The sequence below is a fragment of the Pongo abelii genome, chromosome 1, assembly GCF_028885655.2.
Source record: "Pongo abelii isolate AG06213 chromosome 1, NHGRI_mPonAbe1-v2.0_pri, whole genome shotgun sequence".
NCBI lineage: Eukaryota > Metazoa > Chordata > Mammalia > Primates > Hominidae > Pongo > Pongo abelii.
Window position 1 is genome coordinate 182,715,450 of NC_071985.2, and position 27,915 is coordinate 182,743,364.

At 36.7% G+C, this 27,915-nt stretch overlaps 1 protein-coding gene and 1 long non-coding RNA gene across 3 annotated transcripts in view; one reads left to right on the plus strand and one right to left on the minus strand.

Annotated features, from left to right (window-relative positions):
• Positions 1-27,915, plus strand: part of FAF1 (Fas associated factor 1) — a 534,212-nt gene that overhangs the window by 414,625 nt on the left and 91,672 nt on the right. For both annotated transcript variants that reach the window (XM_002810838.5, XM_063712405.1), the window contains 2 exons: positions 14,996-15,132; positions 19,265-19,353. In XM_002810838.5, coding sequence (XP_002810884.1) covers positions 14,996-15,132; positions 19,265-19,353 — 226 coding nt within the window. The remainder of the gene's footprint in view (positions 1-14,995; positions 15,133-19,264; positions 19,354-27,915) is intronic.
• LOC129050937 (uncharacterized) lies at positions 1,674-23,542 on the minus strand. The gene is made up of 3 exons (XR_008514855.1): positions 23,457-23,542; positions 7,670-7,755; positions 1,674-1,803 (listed from the first exon to the last, which is right to left on the minus strand). It is a non-coding gene; the product is annotated as an uncharacterized LOC129050937 (long non-coding RNA).

Sequence of the window (27,915 nt, forward strand, 5' to 3'; positions counted from 1 at the left end):
TTTTAGTGGGGTGTAGTGAAGAAGATGACAGTAATTTTCTTCCTCTTTCGTTTTGTAACAAGGAATATCTGTTAAAAGTATATTAGTAGCTAAGAGCAAGACTATAGTACTGCTTTTTAAAAAGCCAAACTACATAATGACAACTACAACCATTAATTAAGTACCTACTTAATTAATTATAGTGCCAGACACTATATAAATGTGCTAATTTAATTCTCTCTCTCCTTCCCTCTCTCTCTCTCTCTCTCTCTCTCTCTCTCTCTCTCTCTCTCTCTCTCTCTCTATATATATATATATATATATATATATTTACCTCATTTAATCTTTTCCACAATTCTGCAGGGTAAATAGCAAGATCCCATTTCACATGTGAGGAAACTATTTGTGGCTCAGAGAGGTTCTGTGAGGTCATTGAAATGGCTATACCAGCTATAAATCCCAATGCTACCTGTGCTTTTCTACCACATAATGCTTTTTTTCCCATGATCTTGCCATGCTGAATGATTCAGCAACAGAAATGTACTAGATAATTATCTAGTGTGCAAAGTCCTGCAGGAGGTATAAGGGAAGTCCATGGACCTTTTGTTCAAGGAACAAATAAACGTGAAATTCACCCAGTCTTAGAGTTAGGGATTAGACGTGTCCTTAGCAGTACAACTTGCAGCCACTCAGGCATTTTTTTCTATAACATGCTTAGCTGATGTTGCTCCAGCCTGTGCTTGAATATTGCCAAGACAGGGAAATGAAAGCTTCAAAAGATAGCTTTTTTTTTTAGCTGCTCTGAAAACTGGAAATGTCTTTACCACAATGCTTCTTCTATAGAGAGCTTCCGCAACTTTATCCTTTTTGGTTCTGGTTTTGCAGTTACCTGATATAAGCCTAACTTCTCTATAGCATTATAGCCTTTTATCAGTGTAACTCTAGCTCTCATTTGTCCTATTTTCCCTGCCTCTTCCTACCAAATACAATTAGTTCTTTTCACTGTTCTTCATATGATAGTGTGTCTAGACCCAGCCCCTTCTAAAGGTGCTGGGATCAAGCATAGTGCTCTAGAGGAGGTTTGTCTGGTGACATGCACAGTTCTATCTGAAATTTTATTGCGGGCTTCTGTTGAACTCAGGGAATCCTCTAAAACCCCATTGTTGTTTTCCAACTTGAGTTGATGCTAAACCAGATTTCTGCCATTCTTTACTAATGCAGTTGATTGACAAGATCATTTGGTGTTCAGATTCTGTCTATTGACCTTCACAAGTTTTATCACCCACAAATGAGTCTTAAGTCCTTATCATCTCTACTCCTGTCATCATTCTTGATAATCCTCTCGGTTCCTAGACATGTTCTCCAGAAAATTTTTCTTCTTCCCTGTATTTACCACATTTAGATGGGTCACTAATAGAAACTATATCGCCTCATATATTTTGACTTCAAACATCTGACTCTGATCACCACTTCCTACCACTCCTATTTATTTGTTCAAGTATCACTGGTCCTAAAGATTTTTTTATCTCCTCATGCCTTCCAATCTATTGACCTTTCTCTCACTCCATTTACCCTTTCCTATATCCAGTTTTCATATTCCTCATCCTATTTAGATTTTGAGGTTCATCATTATAATTTCCTTGTGATACTTTAAACTCTCTCTGTTACACTCATTTTGTTAGACCCACCTGTTCACCTTCTGTATGCCGGTACCCTTGCAGTTGAACACAGCTAGAGAAAATCACAGTCTTTTCTCTTCTCTTCTCTTCTCCTCTCTTCTCCTCTCTTCTCTTCTTTCTCTTCTCTTCTCTTTTTTCTCTCTCTCTTTTAAATAAACACAAGCTTCAAATAAGCACACAATAATGCTGGGCAAGCCTACTGGGATTTGGGATTCTCTAGTTAGTTTTCTTTGCCTAACTGAGATATCTATTTCACACTACTCTTCATTCCCCAAGTATATCATTCCCCTCTCTACCTCCCCTCCCAGCTGCCCCCACTAGTTGCTTGAGAATAAAAGAAGTTATCAGAAAGACAGAAATGAGCCCATTTTTCTGTCCTGTCTATATATTCCTTCAGAAGGGTCTGATGAACCTTTCTAAAGAAGGCTTCACCATCATTCTTTTTCATAGCACCCTCCTAGAACTTTCCATAATAAGCCATTACTTTTGCTTACTTTAACATTTATTTTCTATTTCTTCCAATGAATATAAGCTTTATAAGGATAAGAGTTATATCAATCTTTTCCACTTTTGTTTCTTATTAAAATGCTAAATAATTATTTGTTGATGTTATGAGAATTCAGAACATCATGATGATTAAGAATATGAATGAGCTTTGGATTTATTCAGACCACGATTGGAATTCTAGCTATGCCACTAGGCCACCATAGTGACTGTGGTGGGTGAGTTGCTTAAACCCTCTAGCTGAAGTTTTTTTTTTTTTTTTTTTGGAAACAGAGTCTCACTCTGTTGCCCAGTCTGGAGTGCAGTGGCACGATCTCAGCTCACTGCAACCTCCACCTCCCGGGTTCAAGCTATTCTCCTGCCTCAAACTCCTGAGTAGCTGGGACTACAAACGGGCGCTACCATGCCTGGCTAATTTTTTTGTATTTTTAGTAGAGACAGGGTTTCACCATGTTGGCCAGGCTGGTCTTGAACTCCTGACCTCAGGTGATCCGCCCACTTTGGCAACTCAAAGTGCTGGGATTATGAGCATGAGCCACCGCACCTGGCCTGCAGTTTTCGTACCATGAAATGGAGATAAAACTACATTCATCAGAGAGTTATTGGAATTAAATGGGATGATTGATTTTAAAGTCTGGTACAGAGTAAGTGCTCAGTGCATTTATCTACATGTAAATATTTTATTTGTCTCAGATATTTATGAAAATGTTAACAGGACAAAGCCAGCTAGTAAACTATTTGAGACTACTCTCAATTTGGTAGCATTCTACAGATTCAATTTCCTGATGACAAATGAACTTGTCTACCTTAGCCTGTATTTCTGAATCTTATCTAAAGGATCTTTTGGAACACCTTATTATATGCCTTACTGAAATCCAGATAGTCAAAATTTATGGAATGCTAATGCATTCTCACTCTAGGAAACTCACAGTTAGTTTTGGGAATAGTATGTTCCTAATGGCCTATGCTGCCTGCCGTTCATTGCTACTGTATTCTAATTGTTCATAAACCATCTTTCTAAGTGACTTTTTAAAGTTTTATAGGGTATTGTAAGCAAGTTTACTGGTGTGTACATTTTTAAATCGTGGTATTTACATGTTTTTAGGGACACAGATTCCTCGTGATAGTTACTTCATTATTATTAATTTTAGCTTTTTACTGTCTCATTCATTCTACCATCTATTCATTTCTTTATCCAAAAAAGTATTCATTAAGCTGTGTACCATATACTGTGTACTATATACCATTAAGCTGTGTGCCATATACTGTGCTTGAATTGGGAAAACATTCTTGCTCCTCTTATCTTCTCTGTGTATATGTCTGCATTTTTTTTCTATTTAGCATTTACAGTTTGCCTCCTTTAAAAAATTGACATAATCTCTAAATGTAATCTCATTATCTCTGTACATACAATATAAAATAGGAAAATAAAAAATAAAATTGGATGAAAACCAATTAAAAGTAGCAAATAGATATGAATATTTATAAGCACCTGAGTTGAAGTTTAGCTGTAGAATTCCAGCAGGTAAAGGTGAGAAAGGAAATGTCATAGGCATATAATCATTTATTCATCTGTCCATTCCATATGTATCTATTGTATTTCTCTTATGTGCCAGATCATACACCTGAGAGCATTTACATTTACCATTTACAGTTCTCGTTGTCTGACATATGGAATCATAATAGTTCTTCTCAAGATTTCCTGACACTGAAGTCAAGGGAGAATTTTGTTGCATGATTTTATTTGAGAGTCCTTAGGAAAAGTAATAGACAATAAACTTCTACTGTTGTTTTGCAGAAGACAGATTATTTTAAATAGATTTTTAAAATATAAATCCCCTGTAAAAGCAGAGGGCTTTGTATTTAATCTTTTTTTCAGTAATTATAATTCTTTAGGGAGCTTAGGTGATGTGGTCCTTAAATACTCCTTTTTGATTACCTAACTCATAACAAGTATAAAGTTTAGAGGAAAAGCCTACACAGTCAACCTGTCTATTCAGCTCTTTGTGTTAAACATCAGCTGTCTCAATTGAGCCTTAATAAGTGCTGGGTTACAATCAGCTCTTGCTTGAAAGCTTTGATGAGTGACTAAGATGCCAATATTCTGTTTTCCTGGTCACTTATCTGTTAAGACTTTCCTCCTGTGGGTGAGATTGCAACTGAAGCACTCCCACTTTTTTTTTTTTTTAAGACAGAGTCTCACTCTGTCGCCCAGGCTGGAGTGCAGGGGTGCAATCTCGATTCACTGCAAGCTCCGCCTCCTGGGTTCACGCCATTCTCCTGCCTCAGCCTCCCAAGTACCTGGGACTACAGGTGCCTGTCACCATGCCCGGCTAATTTTTTTGTATTTTTAGTAGAGATGGGGTTTCACCGTGTTAGCCAGGATGGTCTTGATCTCCTGACCTCGTGATCTGCCTGCCTTGGCCTCCCAAAGTGCTGGGATTACAGGCGTGAGCCACCGTGCCCAGCCATGCACTCCCACATTTTTATATCCATTAGGGTGATAGTTGTTTTCAAATACATAAGGACATTATGTGTAAATGTCAAGGTTCCAAGAGAAACCAACCAACCCTGAAATAAATGATGCTGAAACATTTTATGTAATGATAAAAATCACAAAGTGTCCAAATTCGGCTGTGCACAGTGGCTCATGCCTGTAACCCCAGTTACTTAGAAGGATCGATTGAGCCCAGGAGTTTGTGATCAGCCTGGGCAATATAGCAAGTCTGTGTCTCTTAATTTTTTTGTTTTCGTTTTTGTTTTTTGAGATGGAGTCTCTCTCTGTCACCTAGGCTGAAGTGCAGTGGTGGGATCTCAGCTCCCTGCAACCCCCACCTCCCTGGTTCAAGCAATTCTCCTGTCTCAGCCTCCCGAGTAGCTGGGATTACAGGTGCCCACCACCACGCCCTGCTACTTTTTGTATTTTTAGTAGAGATGGGGTTTCACCTTGTTGGCCAGGCTGGTCTTGAACTGACCTTGTGGTCCGCCCACCTCAGCCTCCCAAAGTGCTGGGATTACAGTCGTGAGCCACCATGCCCAGCCTTAAATTTTGTTTTTTTAAAACTTAGCTGGGCATGGTGGTGCATGCCTGTAGTCCCAGCTACTTGGGAGGCTGAGGCAGAAGGATCGCTTGAGCCCAGGAGTTCAAGCCTTCCGTGAGCTATGATCATGCCACTGCACTCCAGCCTGGGCAACAGAGTGAGACCCCATCCCTTTAAAAAAATCCAAAACAAAAAACAAAGTCTCTAAATTTGGCAGCTAGAAAAAAATTAGGGAACATGACAATGTTAAATATATAGATAGATTTAAAGTAGAGATACATGCATTTTAAATCTCTGCTCTGAGTAGGACGTTATATTACAATGATGTTGGTGCATATTCTAGAAGTTATGCAGCAGTATAATACAGTGGCAAGTATGGTGTAAAGAATAACTTCCTGTTTAGTGATCTGAGTCTGAGATCGGTGCTGTAACTTATTTTAGGAAACATTTCACCATACCTTTAATTTGGAGAGATGGGGGTGGAAAAACCAATTTTGACTCTGAAGCACACAAAAAGAAAGAAAAAGAAGTAGTATTTATTAATCCACAGACCAATTCCAAAAGTAGGTATTATTATCTTCTTTTTATAGATGAGAAAGCTGAGGCCCTTAACCAAAGAAACAGCTAATTTACAAAATCAGATTTGTTCGACTCCATAGTCTTTGTTCTTCCCACAATACTATGCTGCTTGCAGCAATTCCTAATTTCTCTAATATATTAATATTTGGATATTTTACACCTTTTCTAAGTCATCTTTTCAGTCAGTGGGTGGTGACAGGATGAAATTATATAAAAAGTGCAGTTTGCTAAAAATTAGACAGTAAGTTTAGAATCATAAACTTGTGGGCCAACACCTGCTTATTTTGAGGGTTCAAGTGGCCTGTGGAGGTGGAAACACAGTGAAAAGGGCCCTGAAGACTGTAGTTATTCACACTGACTGTCTTTGAATTAAACTGATTTCAAAAGTAGTTGGAAGAGAAAAAGGAAGATTGTATGGTCAACATTGTCATAGTGAAGATAAAGGTTATTGAAGCATGAATTGGCCCATTCATGCAACAAATATAGTAGGTGCTAGGAATAGAGGTGAGTAAGCGATGGTTCTTCTTCTCCTAGCTGTCTTAGGAGTTGCACCTTACAACATCAAGTTCTCCCTGACTTCTAAGCACCCGTTCCTTTCTCTGATTTTCCCCAGCACTTCATCTGAACCACTAAATCTAGGCCCCAGTAATATACTAGATTACATTTACTGTTTGGGGGCCTTGATTTATCAAAGGCAAAATATTCTTACTATGCTAAGACAAAAACCATGTCTTATCTTGTCATATATTTGGTGGGTCCTCATAAATATTTATTGGTTGGTAAAAGGCAAAAACACAGAAGAAATGTTATATGGCATTAAACATAAATGGGCTCTCTTATTCAGGCCCTGGAAAGTGAATCTTTTCTTTACGTTGCTAGAGAAGGAATTTCTGCATTTGATAAGAGATTGAATTAGATGTTCTCTATTATCCCTCCTAAGAATCTGTGATCAACACTTGAGAAAAAGTAAACACCCTTTTTATGAAGAAATTTTCAAGTACTTAAATGTTTATGTTCTTACTTAGTGGTAAGAAAAAGCCAATTATTATTTATGATTATTGTTCCTCAAAAAAATTAGGATAAATTGTCTCCTATAGATTAGCTATACCCTTGTTATTAAACTTTCAGTGCCTCAAAGCCTTTTGCATTTGAGTTATTTCTAGATGGCAACAAGGAGAAAGATTAAGAAATTACATGGCCTTTGCTGGGCGCGGTGGCTCACGCCTGTAATCCCAGCACTTTGGGAGGCCGAGGCAGTTGGATCACCTGAGGTCAGGAGTTCGAGACCAGCCTGACCAACATGGAGAAACCCTGTCTCTACTAAAAATACAAAATTAGCCAGGCGTGGTGGCACATGCCTGTAATCCCAGCTACTCAGGAGGCTGAGGCAGGAGAATCACTTAAACCTGGAAGGTGGGAGGTTGAGGTGAGCCGAGATCATGCCGTTGCACTATAGCCTGGGCAACAAGAGCAAAACTCCATCTCAAAAAAAAAAAAAAAATTACATGGCTTTTTCAAACTCTGACTACTAATCTATTGAGATAATTTAACAGTTTACTATTACTGGAAGCCTCAGGCAGATGAGATATGCTTTTTTAGGTTAAATTCTCCCAAAATCTCATCCTGTGTTTTCTTAACATTACCTTTGGTTTGTGTTCTCCAACATGCATACAATATGTGCATTTGCATCATGAGGCATTATACTGTCCGTTTAGAAAAAAATTTGAGGTCCGGGTGTGGTGGCTTATGCCTGTAATCCCAGCAGTTTGGGAGGCTGAGGCCAGTGGATTGCTTGAGCCCATGAGTTCAGGACCAGCCTGGGCAATGCAGTGAAACCCATCTCTACGAAAAAAAATACGAAAATTATCCAGGCATGGTGGCATTTACCTGTAGTCCCAGCTACTCCAAAGGCTGAGGTAGGAGGATCACTGGAGCCCGTGAGGCGGAGGTTGCAGTGAGCCAATATCACACCACTGCAAAAAAGATAGATTTGAACAGAAGACTCATATAAAATAGAAAAATGTGATTAACACTGTTAAAGGTTTGGGATTACATGCAGTTTTTCTTCATGTAAGGGACTTGCTCTTTTACCAGTTTTATGATTGGCTAACACATTCACATTAATCAAAATTCAAAGGCATGAAATGGTATGTAATAAAAAGTCTCCTTCTTAAACCCATATCTATGTGACCCTCCCCAGAGGCAATGTTCTTATTTATCCATCCAGAGGTTATTTTGTACATAAACAAATTAATGGCCGGGTGCGGTGTCTCATGCCTGTGATCTCGGCACTTTGGGAGGCTGAGGCAGGCGGATCACAAGGTCAGGAGTTCGAGACCAACCTGACCAACATGGTGAAACCCCATCTCTACTAAAAATACAAAAATTAGCCAGGCGTGGTGGCGCGTGCCTGTAATCCCAGCTACTCAGGTAGCTGAGGCAGGAGAATCGCTTGAACCCGGGAGGCAAAGGTTGCAGTGAGCCAAGATTGCACCACTGCACTCCAGCCTGGGTGACAGAGCGAGACTCTGTCTCACAAACCAAAAAAAAAAAAGAAACCAAATTAATATGTATTTATTTTTCCCCAGTTTTACACAAATGGTAAACACAATTTAATACCTACCTTTTATCACCAACATTACTTCATAAAGATATTCCATATCAGTTAATAAAGAAATCTGTTTAGTGGCTACATAGTATCTCTTTAAATTCCATAATATACTATAATTTTATTTAACCAAGATTGATTGATTTAGACACAGGGTCTCACTCTGTTGCCCAGGCTGGAGTGCAGTGGCATGATTCTGGCTCACTGTAACCTCAAACTCCTGGCCTCAAGCGATCCTTCTGCCCCAGCCTCCCAAGTAGCTGGGACTATAGGCATATGCCACCATGCCAGCTAATTTTTTTATTTTTTGTAGAGGCAGGTCTCGCTTTGTTATCCAGGTTGGTCTTCAACTCCTGGGCTTAAACAATTTCCTCCCCCTACGTTGGCCTCCCAAAGTGCTGGGATTACTGGTGTGAGCTACTGCATCCAGTAATTGATGGGTTACACCCAGTATTCTGCTGTTACAAACATCCAGTAATTAACTGTGTGTACATAGGTGATTTCCACATGAAAATATATCTATAGACTAAATGCTTGGTTAAGAGTATGTATGATTTATAATTTTTATTGGCAAATTGCCCATGAAGGAATTGTATCAGTTTCACTTACACTAACAGTGTATAGTAGTGACTTTTTCCTGGTTTTCCTGTAACCTTGCCAAAGCCAGTTTTTTTTTTCTTTACTAATCTGACAGGTAAAAAGTGTTTTTTTTTCTTTTTTCTTTTTTCTTTTTTTTTTTTTAATATAGCTTTAGGCGGGCATGGTGGCTCACACCTGTATAATCCCAGCACTTTGGGAGGCCAAGGCAGGTGGATCACTTGAGATCAGGAGTTCAAGACCAGCCTGGCCAACATGGTGAAACCCTGTCTCTACTAAAAATACAAAAATTAGCCAGGCATGGTGGCACATACCTATAATCTCAGCTACTTGGGAGGCTGAGGCAGGAGAATCACTCGGGAGGCGGAGGTTGCAGTAAGCCAAGATGGCGTCACTGCACTACAGCCTGGGTGACAGAGCAAGACTCCATCTCGAATATATATATATATGTAGCTTTAATTAGCAAATTCAGTATGTGTAATTTTGCATATCTTTTTAACATGCTTATGTGCTATTACTATTTCCATTTCTAGAAACTTTCTTTATTTTTTGTTGATCTTTTACTTACTAGTTTGTAAGAATTTTATACATAATGAGTAAATTAGCCTCTTTTTTGTGGTTTGGAATTCAGAAAATTTCCCCGTTTGTTATTTATCTTTTGGCCTCGTTATGGTGTTTTTGTTTTTGTTTTTTTATGTGGGGGGTGTGTGTGTGTGTGTGTGTGTGTTTTACCATGTAAATTTAATAAAACTCATCAATTTTTGTCTTTTATGCTTCACTCTGCTCCAACTATAGTTACCTCCTTGTTACCTTTCAAATATGCTAGATACTTTCCAACTTCAATGTCTTTTATTTGCTGTTCTCTACACCTGAAATTCTCTTCCCTGAGATAAATATTTCATTTCCTCCTTCACCTCTTTTGAGTCTTTGATCAAATGTCAGCGTTTCATTGAGACTTTCCCTGACCACTCTATTTTATATTACAACCTCCCCTTCCCTGCTTTGTTTTCCCTCCATCACATGGAGCTCACAGACTTTTGAGGTATTTATTAGTATTTTTTTCAGATCAGATTGGAGTTTACCCATACAAATGAAGCAAGTGGGAATTAATATTTTTAAAGTAGTTGCCTCAGGAGACTAGACACTTGGTCCAGTGAAGCTATCATTGCCCAAAACATTTTTATGATGACTTCTTTTAAGAACTGCCTTCAGAGACAGATTAAAGTCTTACAAAGAGAGTCCTGTGTCCAGAAAGCAATGTGTCTCAAAGTGTGGCCATTAATCACTTGCATCAAAATTACCTGGGATGGGGTTGGAGACATATTAAAAAGGCTGTTTCCTGACCCAAATCTATTGAATCACCTTCTCTGGGGGAATGAGGCTGAGGAACTTGCCTTTTAAATAAATTCCCTAGGTGATTTATAGGCCACTAAAGGTTTAGGATCACTGCCTTTACCTTTAGTTTCCCCTAGCTTAGTCATACACTCTGTTTTCCTAACTTAGTTTAGTTTAAAGCAAAGATTTAGGATTATGCTATGGTTTGAGCATCCCCACCGAAACTCATATGGGAACCTTAACTCCTAGTGTGGAAATATTGGGAGGTGCAACCTGTAAGAGGTGGAGCCTAATGGGAGATGTCTGGGTCATGGACCCACCATGTCCTTGACTGTTCTCATGGTAGTGGGTTCTCCCTCTTGTTAGCAATCCCAGGAATGGATTTCTTCCCAGGAGAGCAAATTGTTATAAAGGGAGGATGCCCTTTCCACATGGATCCACTTCCCCCTTGACCTTTTGCCATGTTATAATTAAATATAAATGTATTTAAAAGAAAATAGTGATTTTAGTTTTGTATCCAGTTGTAAATGTTTAAAATTTTGTGGTATTGTACAAATGCAGCATCTATAATACATTGTCTTATTTTCTAAATATTGATACCTGCCCATTCATTTTCTGAATGAAAAAAAAAAAAACAGTGACAGTGTTGGTTTAGTCAACAAATCTTTGCTAATGTATCTTCCTGTGCAAAATAAAGTCTCATAGAGCTGGCCTGTAGCTATAAACTATCATTTTTAATCCTAAAAGAAATGATGATAAAAGTGTTAAATATTATTATGCATTTAATAATAGTAAAATAGCGACCAATTTTAAGGGCCTACCATATTTTAGGCACAAGTCCAAGTGTTTTCTGTATCTTAACTTATTTCATCCTTACAAAAAGACGAGTGTTTTAAAGGTGTTACTCCCACTTTATACCTGAGGCTCTTTTAAACTCATGGGAATCACACTGAAATATGTAGTAATCAGGAACCCTTAAATAGAGTAGTTCACAGTTTTGTGCCCTCTATTTTTTATCAAATATTCTTCCTTTTACAGCACCTGGTATACAGTAGGTAGGCAGTGAGCATTTGTGGAATTTCATTTCCCTTCCCCTAAATTGCTAGGTTCCATTTAATATGTATTTTATGTTAGAGTACAGCTTGGTGAAAGCCAGTGATTTAGGTAATTATGACTTAAGTTGAAAGAAATTAAACAATATCCTGTTTTGAATTTTAACAAGATTACTTTTTGCCGTATCTGATTTATTAGTAATCCTGGTTTCCATTAACAAGATGGAAATATCTATGCTTCAGCAATGAAAAGTTTTACAAGTGATTAATATATGCTAACCATCAGATATTCTGTTTATATTTCTCTCCAGACTTTAGGTTAAAACCATTTCATCTTATCTTACCAGTTTTCTAATAGCAAGAACTGGAAAATATAAAAGTATATCTGACTTATGATTAACTATTCGTTTCACTCATTGCCTCAACCCTTCCTTCATCCTTCTCTCCCTTCTTCCCTTGTATCATTCCGTTAGTGAGGGTATTTATTCTTTGTCTTTTCAAATTTGTAATTTTAGCATTTGGCCTTGGGTTGATTTGACAACTTGTTAGTCCCCTCCTCAAATGTTCTATGATGGGTAGGCTGTTCGATTTATTCAGAAATTGTATTATTTAAAAACAGAGCCATTTCCCTTTGTTATAGAGTGGTTTGCCCATGCTTCCCCACTTTGGGTTTGAGATTGCAGGAATTTAATTATGGAAACCATTTATCACTTCATGACATCTAACTCTGATGAATGCCATGTGCAGTTGGGTTGACAACTTTGGCCCTGCCACTGGATGCACTGGTACACTTTTATCTCTTCAAAAGGAAGAAAATACCACAATTACGAGAACCACGCATTTTATCTTAAAATGACTGGTTTTTCCCCATCTGTTTTCCTTCTAATGTTTTGAACTGAATTTTTTGCTGCTGGTAGTGTTATAAATGGTAGCCCTGTGCATGAATGATCTTGGGAGGAAGAAGCAGAGTCTCCTAGCCATGAGAAAGATTTGACATCTGTACTGTGAAGTACCACCTTCTTGTTAATTATAATGGAATGAACTGACAAGTAGGAATTTTTACAATTTCATACTGTCCATCGGCCCTATAGGCTCTTGATGATTGCAATTTGAAAATCTCAAACATAATTCATATTTTAGGAAGATTGATCAGATTAATTAAAATTTTAAGTCTCTCTTTGATTAGAACAAATTGTTGGTTAAGGCTACCATAAAGTGTCAGCTGGTTGTGTGATCCCTGTGTATCTCCCAACTACTTCCAAAAAATTAGAGTGATTTTCCAATAACTAGCAGAAAATTGATCACTTTGTTGTTATTTTTTTTTTATAATTTATTGAATGGCTGTGTGCTTTGCGATCTGCACCTCAAACGTGCTTTGTATAGTGGTGAAAGTTTTGTTATATATTATTTTATACCCAATAAGATACCTACATTTTCATAATTATTTTATCTTCTTGCTGATTTTCACAAAAAGAATATGGGAAGTACACAATTTCCAGGCAAAATTATCTTGAGATGGAATCCTTAAAACCACTAAACTTGCCTGCTTTTCCCTTTTTTTTATTTCTCTTCTCTCTCTCTCTCTCTTTCTTTCCTTTATTTCTTTGTTCTTTCTTTTGTTGGTAGGTATCCTGTTTAGCTAGTACTTAATAGCACTTATGGGCAGGTAATTTGTTATATCTGCTTAATTAATCCATTGGTGTGAAAGCAACAAGGACTTACTCCCTTTTGTAGGAAATGACCTTCCACCTATTTTTTTTGACATCTTTTGTTTTAGAGGTTGCCAATGATCAGGCCAGAGTCAAGACTGACTCAAAATATTTTAGAAAAAAGCACAAAAAGATCCTAATTTCCTAGTCTCACAATCTATACATCCCCATCAATGAGTTAAGCTAGATGGGTGTGAAATTTGGTATAGAAGGTTAGGCTGCTTGAACACCTTTTATCCCATCATAGTTGTGGAATGTGAGAATTTGAATTTTCATGGTGGCACTGATATGAAATTGCCATGAGGTCTGGTTATTGCTCTTCTGAATATGTATTTAAACCTGCCTTCCAATGAACTTATTGCAGTGGTGCTAACTTAACACTCTTGCCAACAGTTCTAGTGGCCCTTAGCAGCACCTACTTTCTATAGTCATAGCACAGATTTTATGGAGGATTCAGTCTAAATTTCTGAGATGAATTTCTATAGACAGAAAATGTATTGGCTTTAAAAATTAAGAGATTTGGTTCTGTTTTGAATTTGGATATCAGATGAATCTGAACACATGACATTTTAATGCCGTTTGTCTTTTCAAATAGATTTAACTTCTAATGCATGTGATAACAGGACTTTGCTCATCAGCTAGAACATACATTTCAAAGGAGTTGTTACCTAAAATATTATCATAAGGCATAAGAAAACACACGATTTAAGTTGCCTTTCATGAACATAATTAAGAATTAATAAGCCAGTACCAGTGGCTAGTCCCCAGAATTTCCACTGTTTTGCCTTTTGTGACCTGTGTTATTAAAAGTCCATTATTTTTACAGACTTTATTAAATTGGATCTTATTAAAGCATTCTATATTTGCATTTGGTCTTTCATAATTCATTATTATTATGACATTTACTTTTTACCATCAGATCTGAAAACATATCATAAGCTACCCTTTTCTCTTGAAAGAAATGCTAATTTCAAACAGTCCTCTAATAGAAGAGAAAAGCTTTATCAGTTTTTTCATTTATTCCAGATCGTGTTAAGAATACTAATGCTAGACTTCAGTATGCTAATATCTCAGAGCTTTTTTTGGTCAAAAGCTTAGAATTATTATTTTTATCTCATGCTAAGTATGAAACTAAAAGACCTACTACTACTGGAGAAAACATAATTGTAAAGTACAGTTCTTGATTCTGAAGACTTGTGAAAATGTTGCTAAATTCTGTTTTTTAGGATGATGCTAGTCAGTTTATCTTTGTACAACACTATATTATTCTATTTAAGAAATTTTATCCTCTTGAAATTAATTTAGCTTGTTTTTCTCATAGTTTAACGGTAGTGTTGTAGTGTTTAAGGCTAAGAATCCTGCTGGGTGCAGTGGCTCACGCCTCTAATCCCAGCACTTTGGGAGGCTGAGACAGGTGGATCACAAGGTCAGGAGTTCAAGACCATCCTGGCCAAGATGGTGAAACCCCGTCTCTACTAAAAATACAAAAAAAATTAGCCAGGTGTGGTGGCGGGAGCTTGTAATCACAGCTACTCAGGAAGCTGAGGCAGAAAATTGCTTGAACCCGGGAGGCGGGGATTTCAGTGAGCCGAGATCACAACACTGCACTCCAGCCTGGGTGACAGAGAGAGACTCTGTCTCAAAAAAAAAAAAAAAAAAAGACTAAGAAAAGAATCCTATGTTGTCAGCCCCAGACAGCATTTAGGGTATGCTTCCTGCTTTTCTATATGATAATCACTTCTATATTATGTCAGATATGTTTGAAAACTCAATATAGCAAGATTTTACATATTGATATCAGGCAGGCTGTCTAATTTAACATAACTAATAACACAGTGAGTTCTTTGCCGAAATACTAGTAAATCTATTAAACTACAAAGCAAAACTTACTTTGTATTTTGTCTCCTTTTAGATTTCTCACTATGTGCAATAGACACTTTGGCAGTGTTGTGGCACAAACCATTCGGACTCAAAAAACAGATCAGTTTCCGCTTTTCCTGATTATTATGGGAAAGCGATCATCTAATGAAGTGTTGAATGTGATACAAGGTAAAGTACATGTCACAAGGAGAGTAAAGCCTTCTTGGTATGTGATAACTTTATAGTTTTTCCACCGAAGCTGACAATATTTCTATTAGTAAATATCTTTGCATTTGAAAATATAGAACGTCCTGAAAAACGTCTTCAAAAAGTATAGGTGCTATAAAAAATAATATGCTGCATGAAAATCTAAAAGAAACATCTTAATAAAATTGCACAACCCTTGGGGCAAAGGATGTTCAAGTTAAATGTTCAGAATTGCTAAATTATATAATCTAGCAATTAGGACATAATCAGTTGTCAAGTGTGACATTTCTATTTCTATTGATTTATTGTTATAATGTTGATTAATTGGAAGAAGTACTTATCTTTCGTTATCTAGAAAATCCAGTCACTGTATATTGAAGATTGAATTTTTCACAATGACAGTTGTTTCTTCTTATTTGTATGATTCCATGTTTAGGGTGCAACCCTGAAGCACGAAGCTGTGGGATGCCTGTGAATTTAACCACAGTGCACATTCTTTACCAAAAAAGAAGTGAATGATTTTGTTTTGTTTACTGTTACTAATGCCCTCCAAGGGTTGGTGTAAAATATTACCTTGTTCATTACAAAGCTTAGGTTGAACAGTATATCTTCTCTATGCCACTGGGGAAAAGGTTTTTCAAGTGCCTCAAACTAAAACTGTATCTGGGATACTAATTTCTGCCTCCATTTGAGTCTGATTGGGAGGAGGGGATTTGTGTAAATTGCAGTGCCTTTAAAACCCAAATAAAACCAGACCTGTAGCATTTTATGTTTTCTCTATAACTAGAGCATTCAATTTCATAAACAGTGTTTAAAAAGACCTCCAGGGGAACTGATTTGCATAGGGTAAATGGATAATGAAGATAACACTTCATTTCTGCTTTCCCTGTCAGAGGCAATGTTGCAAGAACTAGTGTTTCTCAAGATGTGACATCAGACTAGACCCTTTTAAGATATCTGTAAGGTCAAAATTATTTTCCTAACTGTAATAAGACTTTTTTTTTTTTTTTTTGTTTTTTGCCTTTTTTACTGTGTTGACATTTGCACTAGTGGCTCAAAAGTAATCGTTTATAAAAACTCTTGGCACCTTAGCACGAATCAAAACCATAACACAAAACTGCAATAGTAGTCATATTCTTCATTGCCATATATTTAGTTAAAAAAGAAAAGAAAAAGCCTTAAGAATGTCCTTGATGAAGCAGTAAAAATTATTACTTTTATTAAATTTTAACCCTTTTAATAGTTTGTGTGGCACAATGGGAGGTATGAGTAAAGCACTTCTGCATACTAGAGTATACTGGTGGTCTGGAAGAAAAGCACTGGTGTGGTTGCTTACACTGAAATACTTGCTTTTTATTTCTTATAGAAATTATTTTTACTTGGAAATATTACTGACAGGCAAACTATGCTTATGTAGCCTGGGTAGTTGCCAAGATGTTTTCTGTGATTTTTTTTTTTTAATATCCTATAATGAAGTGTGTCAGCATTCAGCAGAGAGATGCATAACTCAGTGAACCAATATTTTACAAATGACCAATGTATATTATAAAATCATGTATAGATAAAAGATCCTTTCAAAGGGCAATGGATTTTAATATAACAGAGTACACAGATTTCATTGATATGGTTTCAAATTCCATGTGCATCTAATTTGAAGAAAACTTACACTTGTCAGTTTAAGTGTATTATCAAAGAATATCCACATTTATGAAAATACTTCTCCCTTTTCCAACTACATATCTTTGTGTGACCAGATTTTCTTCGTAAATTTCAACCAGTACAATATATTGTAACTGGTTAGTGTAGATATAGGTACGAGAATACAGAATATGGTTGTTTTCTATTAAGCACACACGTTACAGAGATTTGCAAAAATGTTACAGTGCTGCTCTTCTCACTAAACTTTTTCTTTTGGAAAATAGTCATGTTTCATAAAAATGTAATATTTATATTAACATGTAATGGGTTTATTATTGTTACTTTTAAATGGATTGATAAATTTATTTTAAATATTTCTATTTTAATTTCTAACACAGTAAATGTTAGTAGCCATAATCCACATAAACAAAAGTTCTTTGGGGATCCCAGTAATTTTTAACAGTGTAAAGGGGTCCTGAGACCAAAAAGTTTGAGAACTGCTGCAATCAACTATAAAGAGTAAGTTTGCCCTGAACTGCACTAACTGGTATACTTTTTCTCTGTCTTTGATCAATAAGGGCTTAAGTATGTAGTACCTACAAGTCCAGTTTGGCAATGGATCCTTCCAGTTAGGGCTAAAACATAGCTGATAAGCAGTGACTTAAGCCTAAAAATTAATGGCCAGTATGTAGTCAACCTATACAACTGTAGTAGTTTCCCACTGATGATTCCAGTATACTCCATATAGTACCCATTTCCCATGCTCTGAGTCTTAGCCACTACAGTTTTTAAATAAAACATAGAAACCCAGAGACTTGCCTAATAATAAAATCTACATTGGCTAGGTGTGGTGGCACATAGCTGTAATCCCAGCTACTTGGGAGGCTGAGGTGGGAGGATCACTTGAGACCTGGGCAACAAAGTGAGACCCTGTCTCAAAAGAATAAAAAATCTACATTGAAGGGGCTCCTAAACTTTTGTCATCTGTCATATCTATTAATATTAACTACCAATGATTTGTATATACTTTACATTATCTCCACTCCTTCTAAGAACATTACATAGTGTTATCTCCGTTTTGAGAAAAGGAAATTCATCCTTAGAGAGCTACAGTCCATTTATTCACTTATTCATTTATTTGTTTATTGAATAAATATTCATTAAAGCCTTTGTCATGTGCCAATTTCCAGGTACTAGATTATATAGCTTATAAGTAACGGAATTAAAGTTAGAACTCTGACTATAAAACCGGTTCTGTTTTCTTAGTGCCAAGATAACATTTGTCCTGTAACTGATTTACTGAGTGAGTAGTACTGATGTGAACAAATTAGATCATTTCTTTTGCCAAGGACCATAGATGTTCCCTAAACCCATGCTGCCAATGGTCATAAGGATAATTAGGGAAAGGACCACTGAAAGATCATGTTAGTCAAGCCCTCTGGAAAAATGCCAGCAAGAATGCTTTGTCTTTATTGTCCTGTTGGTGGCCGTTGCATTAATGGGGAAGAAGATCCCTTCTCAAGCCTTGAAGAAAACCTAACTCTTTCTGCCTGTAGGTTTGAGAGAAGACAATTGTCATATCTTTATATATCCTCATGAATTTTTCTTTTGTAGGTACATCCCCAGCAAATAACAATGACTTAAACGTGTTCAGGAAATGGCACATATGTGCTATATGTTTGTTATGGACTTGGTTGGAATAAAATGACATTAAGGAAAATCAAACATTAAAAATACCTTCTTTATAGAGATCATAAGAATCATTTAAAAGCAGCTGAAAGGGAGAAATATCAATTGGGCAAAAAAAGAAATCATTTTTTTCAGAAATTGAATTACTGTTTCTTTCACTGGAGGATTTTTGGTGATAGAATATAATTTTAAGTAAAGGTAATAGACTGAGGTGGGCGGCAAAGAGGACAGGCTTCAAGTCAGCCTCTTCTGGTTTCAGATTCTGGCCTCACCACTTAACCAGCTTGACCTTAGTCAGACAGGTTTTTTTGAGCTCTCTAAGACTCATTTTTCTTCTCTTTAAAACCAAATCATGATGAATCCTTCATAGATTTGTTGTACAGATTAAATGAGATGGTATAAAAGTGCTTAGCCTAATCAGTGATATATAAACAATTGGTAGTTGTTGCTAGTGTTATTAACAAGATATGTTTTCATAATTTGACAGAACTTTTGAACTTCATGATTTGGACATTCTTCTATATAGTGCTAAAAGTCCTTCTCATTAAGAAACTGCTCCCTCAAATATAACTGTTCCGAAATTTCAACTGCCAGTATACTACTCTTTCTTATTGAACATAAGAAACATTTCAATAAAACCACCAAAGTATTTTAACTGTAATTTTTTTAGACTGATTATTCCTTTCTGGTTAATTCTAGAATGACTTTCCAGTTTCTAATACTTTAATAATTTGAAGTTATATATAAAAAGATTATATAAAGTTTGGCAATCTCTGTATGTTTTTAGGGAACACAACAGTAGATGAGTTAATGATGAGACTCATGGCTGCAATGGAGATCTTCACAGCCCAACAACAGGAAGATATAAAGGACGAGGTAAGGTTATGCAGATCTTTAATAGGATTTTGATGAGGTAATTTGTCAAATGATGATACATGCCTATGATATGATCAATAAATAAGGATGATGAAGATGCATTTCCAAATTTACCAAGGGTTTTTATGCTATGGAGTTTACCTTTCAGTCCATTCTTTTTATGACCCCAAGACCCAATAATTTGTTTTAATTTATGGACTATTTACACTTTGCTAGATTTGGGGTGGTTACAGGAAGTCAATTTGCAAGAAATTAGTTCAGAAGCATGTTTGTAGAAGAAACTGTAGTCCAGGAAATTGTGTCTACTATATGGATTTTATCACCAGTTTTACTGTCCTCTTGCTCTTTTTAAATATTGAGATTAATTAGCAATAAACACATTTTACATTTGAATATATTTTTGAAGTACTGTGAGAATTAGCAAAAGATCTCCAGCATTCTGAATTTCTCAGCTTCCTAAACATATTCAGGTGTTTTCTCAACCTCCTAAACATATTCAGGTGTTATAGATAACATGAACATAGAACCTCAAATAAAATAATAATAAAAACATTATTGATGACAATAGTGTTCAATACGTACCTAGTGTTTATCATGTGCTGGGCACTGGGCTAAGCACTAATCATCATCTCATATGATCCTCAAAATAACCCATGAAGTTGTATATCAATCAGTGTTCTGGCAGTAAATAGACACTTTTAAACTAGGTTATTTAAGAAGAGTTTAATAAGGTGACCATTTTTAAAGATGTGGGCAGGGTTTTCAAAAATCAACAGAAGAGGCTGGGCGCATGGGGCTCACACCTGTAATCCCAGCACTTTGGGAGGCTGAGGTAGGTCGATCACTGAGTTCAAGACTAGCTTGGCCAACATGGTAAAACCCCATCTCTACTAAAAATACAAAAATTAGCTGGGCATGGTGGCGTGCACCTGTAATCCCAGCTACTCGGGAGGCTGAGGCAGGATAATTGCTTGAACCTGGGAGGTGGAGGTTGCAGTGAGCCAAGATCATGCCACTGCATTCCAGCCTGGGTGACAGAGTGAGAATCTGTCTCAAAAAAATAATCAACAGAAGATAATATAGACCCCAAGGCTAAAGGGAACCATTATCATCTCTAGGCCTGAAAGCCTAGGAGAGGGTGCTGTATGGAGAGGACTGCTTCTGACAGAAGGATATAGCCAACCTTGGTGGCCTAATAGAGAGGAAACTAGGGAATAGCTTTACCTTCCTTCTCTAATCTTCTGCTATTATCCCTATTAATTTAGCCTAACTAGAAGCTGGAAGGTAGGAGAGCCTCCATGGGCAAAAAGCTGTGTAGAGAACATGGATCCTGAGGGGGTAAATGGCAGATAATCTAGCACAGATTGGTATGATTATCTATACTTTTCAGATGAGAACACTGAGAGTCAAAGTTAAGTAAATTTGTCCAAGGCCATATAGCTGGTAGGAGCTATAAATAATTATCTCAAGAAGTCATTATTACTTGGATCATTCAAGAAATTTCTGGATTTAGAAAATAGCCTTAAAATATGAAACAAATATTAGCATTTGTTAATTTGAGATGTTATGTTAACAGATATTAGTAAGATTATCATTTTTAATTTATCTGTTTTAAATTTCTTTTTAAAAGATTTCCCTAGTACAAGTAAGGGAGAGTTCTATTTCTGAACAACGATGAAAAGTTTCTAAGGATAGTTTTAATAGACTATCCTTTAGGTATTGCAAATGTGAAACATATAGACAATTTTAATATAACCCTGAACTATTGTATTTTACTTTATTTATCCCTGTATTACATTAAACTGTGAGTTTGTTAAGAGCAAGAGTCATACCATATTCATGTTTGTAAGTCTGTCCCTTAACAGTGTACCTGGGGCAAAGTCAGCACTTAGTAAATGTTTGTTAAGCGATTGAATAAATGAACATTTGAATTTACATAAAATAAAGTAACTTGAAAAAAAAATGTTTGATTACAATGATATAAAACCTGGCCAGGGCCGGGGGGTGGCTCACACCTGTAATCCCAACACTTTGGGAGGCCAAGGTGGGTGCATCACTTGAGCTGAGGATTTAAGAGACCAGTCTGGGCAACATGGTGAAACCCCATCTCTACAAAAAATACAAAAATTAGCCAGGGGTGATGTTGCGTGCCTGTAGTCCCAGCTACTTGGAGAGCTGAGGCTACAGGGAGCTATGTTCATGCCATTGTATTCCAGCCTGGGCAACAACATGGGACCCTGTAACAAGTATAGCCCGGCACAGTGGCTCACACCTGTAATCCCAGCAGTTTGGGAGGCCAAGACAGGAAGATGGCTTAAGGCCAGGAGTTTGAGATCAGCCTGGGCAACATAGCAAGGCCCCATCTCTACAAAAAAATTTTTAAAACATTAGCTGGGCATGATGGTGCATGCCTGTAGTCCTAGCTACTCAGAAGGCTCAGGTGGGAGAATCACTTGAGCCCACGAGTTGAAGGCTGCAGTGAGCTATGCTTGCACTACTATACTCCAGTCTGGGTGACAGAGTGAGACCCTGTCTCTTAAAAACAAACAAACCAAAAAGATAAATTTTAAAATATTTTTAAAAAATGAAACCCAATATACCCACATTAACAAATATGAAAATTTGGAGCACTGTAATTAGTTTATAGAGTTTTAATGCTCACTAGGTATCTTCTATTGCTATAAAAATATGGTTTATACTTTTTCTTAATAGTCAGTGTTTCATTTACTCTGAAGGAAAGGCATTCAGATATATGGTAGAAAGATGTTTATATGTTACTCTATAAATTGACAGTGACATTTTGAAATAATGAAGTACTGTACTTAGTTAGGAATTTGTAATAATAGGTGTTTTGCCTTTCAAGATTACATTTATCCTGGAACAGAGGCATTGATTGACAATAATTCACTAAAAACATTCTTCAGCCGTTTAAATCTTGAGTCTCATTAGTACCAGATTTACAGATTATGCTATATAAGAATATGAATACACAATATTTGCATGCTTATTCCCAGTTCATTTTTCCATCTTAATTTGTGTTCCCCATAATGCACTAGTAAAGAAATTGACTTTAATTCCTTTAATACCGAGCACAAAATTTAATATGAGGGTTACAGGAAAAACCCAATGCTCCATATAATTGAAATTTTTATTGAAATTTAATTGCAAGAGGTAAGGATTTCTCTTTGTTTTTAGAGTGTCTTCATGAAAGTTATAGCTCAAGTTATAATAGAGTTCCTAAGAAAAGCATTTCTAACTTTAAAGACTTCTTTTGGACTATACATAGACAATAATGATTTGGTAGCTGCTGAATATGTGACGAGAAACACTCTCCCTTGTAATTGTGAATTTGCCTTTATTTTTAAAAAATTAGAAATAAGACTTCACTTAAGTTTGAAATTAAAATTAAATCAGTGAACAGGTTTGGAGGCTGGCTTCCTAGGCCTGAATTTATTTAAATTTAACTTTAAATTATATTCATCACTTTGATGATTCCATAGCACAACCGGAAATACCTATGTTTAAAACTTTTGTTAAATAAAACCAAGCCTGAACCATATTTATACACTGAATCACTCTTCAGTGGCCCAGAAAGGACTAACCTTTGTATCACTGATTGCTCTATTTTTAACCAGGGTATATACATTATATAGATCTCTGTTTTTGACAGAACTGCCTATAGCTTTCTCTCTTAGACATTTTCATTAGTAGTATTAGTTTGGTTTTGTAAAGGTTTACAAAGTACCTACCAAGTACATGTCACTGGACTAGGTCCTTGGGACAAAGAAATCTTTTGCTTTAATGAGGGGCTATTGGCAAAGAGTGGGTGAGGAGGAAAACAAGTATTACTACATTACAGTAGCGACATTTTAGAATCTATTTTTGCCTAAAGCCTGATTCCAAATAATAGATGCTTTCTAACATGTAAATGGATTGATTTTTTTATATGCACTATTTTTTAAGCTACCTAGAAACTCTGATAATCAAGAGTTTGTGATACTTAGTTCGTGATCTATTTATTGTTTCATTTGTTTATTCATTCAACACAAATTTGTTTATAATCCTCTATCCTGCTTGCAAGGATTACTCACTTCCAGGCTTACCTCTCTGATTAACTTGTATCTGAACAATAGCTCGGTAATTATCACAATCCAGATGTTGGAGATCAGGGCAGATTTCAAGGGCAGTTACATCATTCTCATCTCTAGGAATTCTAAGAATACAGTAGTGGAACATGGGCAAAATATGCCAGAGGGGCATTCTAGGCTTATTTTAAAGGGTTCTAATTTAGGATTTAAAAACTGCGTTGCCACACTGTAGGGAAGATACGTTTATTACCTCACAGCAGCCTTTTTGTTGCCAAAGGAAGTTGTTGGCTTTGTTGTTTGCTACAAGTGTGTAACTTTTTTCCCCTAAGCTTTGTCTTAGTCTGTTTTCAGCAGTGCATTCCTTTTCCTTTCCTCTGTTTAAAATCTCACCACCATCATACCCATTCTGTTTGCAGAGCTAACAATGACAAACAGAATACTGATTCTGGCTTCTGTTGCAGTTTGTTTTTTGTTGTTGTTGTTGTTATTTGTTTGTTTCATTTTTTGGGTACACAGTAGGTGTATATATTTATGGAGTACATGAAATGTTTTGATACAGCCATGCAATGCGAAATGAGCACATCATGGAGAATGGGGTATCCATCTCCTCAAGCATTATTCTTTGAGTTACAAACAATCCAATTACATTCTTTTAAGTTATTTTAAAGTATACAATTAAGTTATCATTGACCGTAGTCATCCTGTTGTGCTATCAAATAGTAGGCTTTATTCATTCTTTCTATTCTTTTTGTACCCATTAAACATCCCCACCTCCCGCCACCACCCTTCCCAACCTCTGGTAACATCCTACTCTCTATGACGGTGAGTTATTGCTGTTTTCTTTAAAGCAGGAATAAATCATCTCAAGACACAGAGAACAAAAACAATCTCTTGGTACAAAAATTAAAGTAAAACTTACTAAACAGACCTTTAAAAGGAGATTTTACTCTTATTCTTTAAAAAATACACACACACACACACACACCACTTCTTAAAGCTAGCAAAACTACTCACTGGTCAGTAGTTCTGTTAAGAGAGTTTTCCCTGAGATAGCTGTATATAAATTTATATGTCAGATTAAAAATCCAAAAATATGATATTTTTAAACATTAGAATTCCACTGAAACTGCTAAAGTTATAGAAGTTCTAATATTTAAAAGTAACTTCAAGGAGAAAGGGCTGTGTTAACTGTTGATGATTAGGTTACTAAATGGTTAGCCAACCACACCATAGGTGCCTTTCTGAAGGTAGCTACATTCTGCTTAGAAAAATAGTTATTTATCCAGTGATTTTTCTCCTTTCTTAGGCCCAAATCACAGAAAATTAATTTCTCTCACTTTGATTTATGTATTCATTTCATAAATATTTATTGAGCTTTTAGTGTATAGCAGACACTGTGTAGGGCCTAAGAACACAGCTGTGAGCAAGATAAACAAGGTCCTTAGGCTTACAACCCAGAAATTCCAATAAAGTCTATCAACTAATCAGGTGGATGAAGCCCAGGGAGCACCTAGCCAGGGTGAGCCAGACATGTTCTCAAGCTACAAGGCAGGTAGAACAGGTAAGAATGTAGATAATAACAGCTATTCTTCGACTTCCTGCTACATGCTAGGTTCTTTTTTCTGGGGCAATGTTTCTCAGTGTGATTCCTGAACTACTGGAGTACCTATCTACTAAGATTCCCAAGCAGTTAGGTATGAATAAGCAACAGGTTCATTTTTGTTCACATTTATTTCACATTTTGAATGTAAGATAAATTATATTCTTCTAAATCCCATCTAATTTATCATATCTGTTACAATTTATTAGACTGTTAATAGATAATAAGGATTGATTGCATTGATTGTTTTGTCTTGGCAAGCATTAATTTAACAGAGGTTTTTGACTCTGACATCTGAACTTCATGTCATTCATATGTTATTGTTAGATTTACATTCATTTTTCCTTGCTTAAGTTAATTATATTCTTAGCTTCCCAAAATGGATCATGGCTCAACAATGATTCATTGAAACATAAAAGTAATGATGAATATAGTATAGTAAATACTGCAAACCAGTACAAACTAGTGTAGTTCAAACTACAGTTAACTCTTAAACAACGTGGAGGTTAGGGTGTCAACTCCTGACACAGTCAAATGCAGGTATAACTTTTGACTCCCCCAAAACTTAACTACTAACAGCCTACTGATAACCAGAAGTCTTACCAATAACATAATCGATTAACACGTATTTTGTATGTTATATGTATTATATAGCGCATTAATAAAGTGAACTAGAGAAATAAAATGTTATTAAGAAAATCCTAAGGAAGAAGAAATGTATTGCCTCTTCATTAAGTGGAAGTGGATTATCATAAAGGTCTTTGTTCTTGTCACCTTCACGTAGAGCAGGCTGAGGAGAGGCGGCGGAGAGGTTGGTCTTGCTGTCTTAGAGGAAGCAGAGCCAGAAGAGCTGGAGGAGGTGAAAGAGGAGGCAGAAGAGGCAGGCACACTAAGTATAACTTCTATTGAAAAACCTCTCCGTATGAGTGGACTTACACAGTTCAGACCCATGTTGTTTAAGGGTCAACTGTAGTTCAACATTAGTATAGAAATAATTCTAAGAACTCCAGTACCAGTATAGAAGACGCCAAGGCAGCTGAATCTGAGTGTGATTATTTTCGTACTAGTTTCCATAAAAGAAAATTTGATTAGGAAGTGAATATATAAAAATTGATCATATAAGAGAAGGAATCCATTTACCCCTAGTGTCAGTGTTTCTTAGAACATTTTTTGATAAAAGCACGAGCCCTTCAAAGTTTTTGCTTCATTATTAAGTAAAGCCTAATGATCTACCTCTCTGTTAAATCAATAGAATTTTTTTCAGAACAGAAGAAAAATAATATCACTAAAGTAAAAAATCTATTGCTAAAAGCGGAGGAGATGCAAAATCCCAGAGGAGAAATTGTTTACAAGTACACTCGAGGTAAAAATGGATGCAAACCCTACTATTGCCAAGAAACTTGTAAAGCCAGCTGCAAAATTGGCCATAAGAAGCTAATGCTCAAAAGAGACAGCAGGCTGGGTGCAGTGGCTCATGCCTATAATCCCAGCAATTTGGAAGGCTGAGGTAGGAGGATCACTTGAGCCCAGGAGTTTGAGACCAGCCTGGGCAACATGTGGAAACCCCATCTCTACAAAAAATAGGGAAAAAAAATTAGCCAAGTGTGGTGGTGCATGCCTGTAGTCCCAGCTACTTGGGAGGCTGAGGTGGGAGAATTGCTTAAGCTCAAGAGGTCAAGGCTGCAGTGAGCTGTGATTGCACCACTGCACTCCAGCCTGGGCAAGAGTAAGACCCTCTCTCAGAGAGAGAGAGAGCGAGAGATACACAGAATGAGTTCTTGGGTTAAATACTTCATCAAATGACACTGTTGGATGGCATATGCAATGGTAATGGGATGGTTGATGGAAGAGTGATAACTATATTGTGAACACTACTAGAGAGATACTTTACAGTTGGATGAAACTACTAATGTGTGCAAAGTAAGAATCAGTTCTTGTCATATGTGCTGTATGTATGTTGAAGAGGTGGAAGTAGTCATCACTCTTTATTCTATTATCAATGAGAAATATATATTACAGGAGAAGTTTTTCACTTAGTGATTATTTTGCAAGCTGAGTTAAATTTTAAAAGATGAGGCAGAATCAGTACTGTTGACTAACTACTTCAAAGGACACCACCAAGAAAGTGAAAGTACAACCCACAGATTGGGAGGCAATTACTGTAAATCATTAATCTAATAATAAGGGACTTGTATCTGGAATATATAAAGAACTCTTACAACTCAATAACAAAAAGACAAATTATCCCAGCAACAACTGGCAAAGGGTTTGAAAAGACATTTCTCCAAGGACGATATACAAGTGGCCAATAGCACGTGAAAAGAAGCTCAACATTATTACTCACCAGGTGAAAGCAAATCAAAGCCACATGAGGTACCACTTCATACCTGCTACAATTTGTAGAATCAAAAAAGTCATCAGGGACCCGGCACAGTGGCTCACTCCTGTAATCCCAGCACTTTGGTAGGCCGAGGTGGGCAGATACTTGAGGCTGGGAGTTTGAGACCAGCTTGGCCAACATAGCAAAACCCTATCTCTACTTAAAATATAAAAATCTTTGCTGGGCATGGTGGCACACACATGTAGTCCTGGCTACTTAGGAGGCTGAGGCAGGAGAATCACTTGAACCTGAGAGGCAGATGTTGCAGTGAGCGAAGATCACGCCACTACACTCCAGGTGGGCAACAGAGCAAGTCTCTGTCTCAAAAAAAAAAAAAAAAAAAAAGGTCGTCAGGTAATAACAAATGTTAGCAAGGATGTGGAGACATCTGAACCCTCATTGGCTGCTAGTGTGAATGTAAAATGGTGCAACAGCTTTGGAAAACAGTCTCGCAGCTCTTCAATTGATTAAATGTAGTTACCATGTAATCCAGC